Raw genomic sequence first — 515 nt, 5'->3', positions numbered from 1 at the left:
ATCTCAAATGTCTATATAATGTGCAATTCATTCTCTGTGCCTCATGTGAATAATATGAACATTAAGTCAGTCAATGCACATAAAGATTTTAGAATATAACATGGTATTTTGATGACTCAGTAAAATTAATTGTCACAGGAAAAATTACTTTATAAAAACCATTCCTCACTCGTTTTTTGTAAAACATTACATAACTACTCATTTGTCTCTAACATTTACCTTTCTGCAGATGACACACAGGTTACCTGAATGCCTTATTGATTTATATCTCCTTATTTTATCTTTTAAGTTTTGTGCCTTCATTTTTCTGGTCTCATAGCTTGCTCTCTAATTACATACCCATTGTATACTTATGATATTGATAATGCTAATGCTGAAAACTAATCACAATGATATCATTATGAGAACCCATAGGCAGTGTAACCATCAGAAATTATAAAAAGATGTGGAAGTCACAGTTTGATACGGCGAAACATGCGGAATATGGCACGGCGGATCTCCTTTGTCTTGGCACT

The 515-nt window shown here is 32.8% G+C and overlaps 1 protein-coding gene across 1 annotated transcript in view; it reads right to left on the bottom strand.

Annotated features, from left to right (window-relative positions):
- Nucleotides 1-452: 452 nt before the first annotated feature.
- LOC110321592 (olfactory receptor 51I2-like) overlaps nucleotides 453-515 on the bottom strand; it is a 1,176-nt gene continuing 1,113 nt past the window's right edge. Inside the window, exon 2 of the mRNA XM_021197962.1 lies at nucleotides 453-515. Within this exon, the coding sequence (XP_021053621.1) occupies nucleotides 453-515 (63 nt within the window).

This window comes from Mus pahari, chromosome 1, assembly GCF_900095145.1.
Source record: "Mus pahari chromosome 1, PAHARI_EIJ_v1.1, whole genome shotgun sequence".
In the NCBI taxonomy this organism is placed as follows: Eukaryota; Metazoa; Chordata; class Mammalia; order Rodentia; family Muridae; genus Mus; species Mus pahari.
The sequence above is the reverse complement of the archived record's forward strand: the minus strand, read 5'-3'. Positions and strand labels throughout refer to the sequence as shown.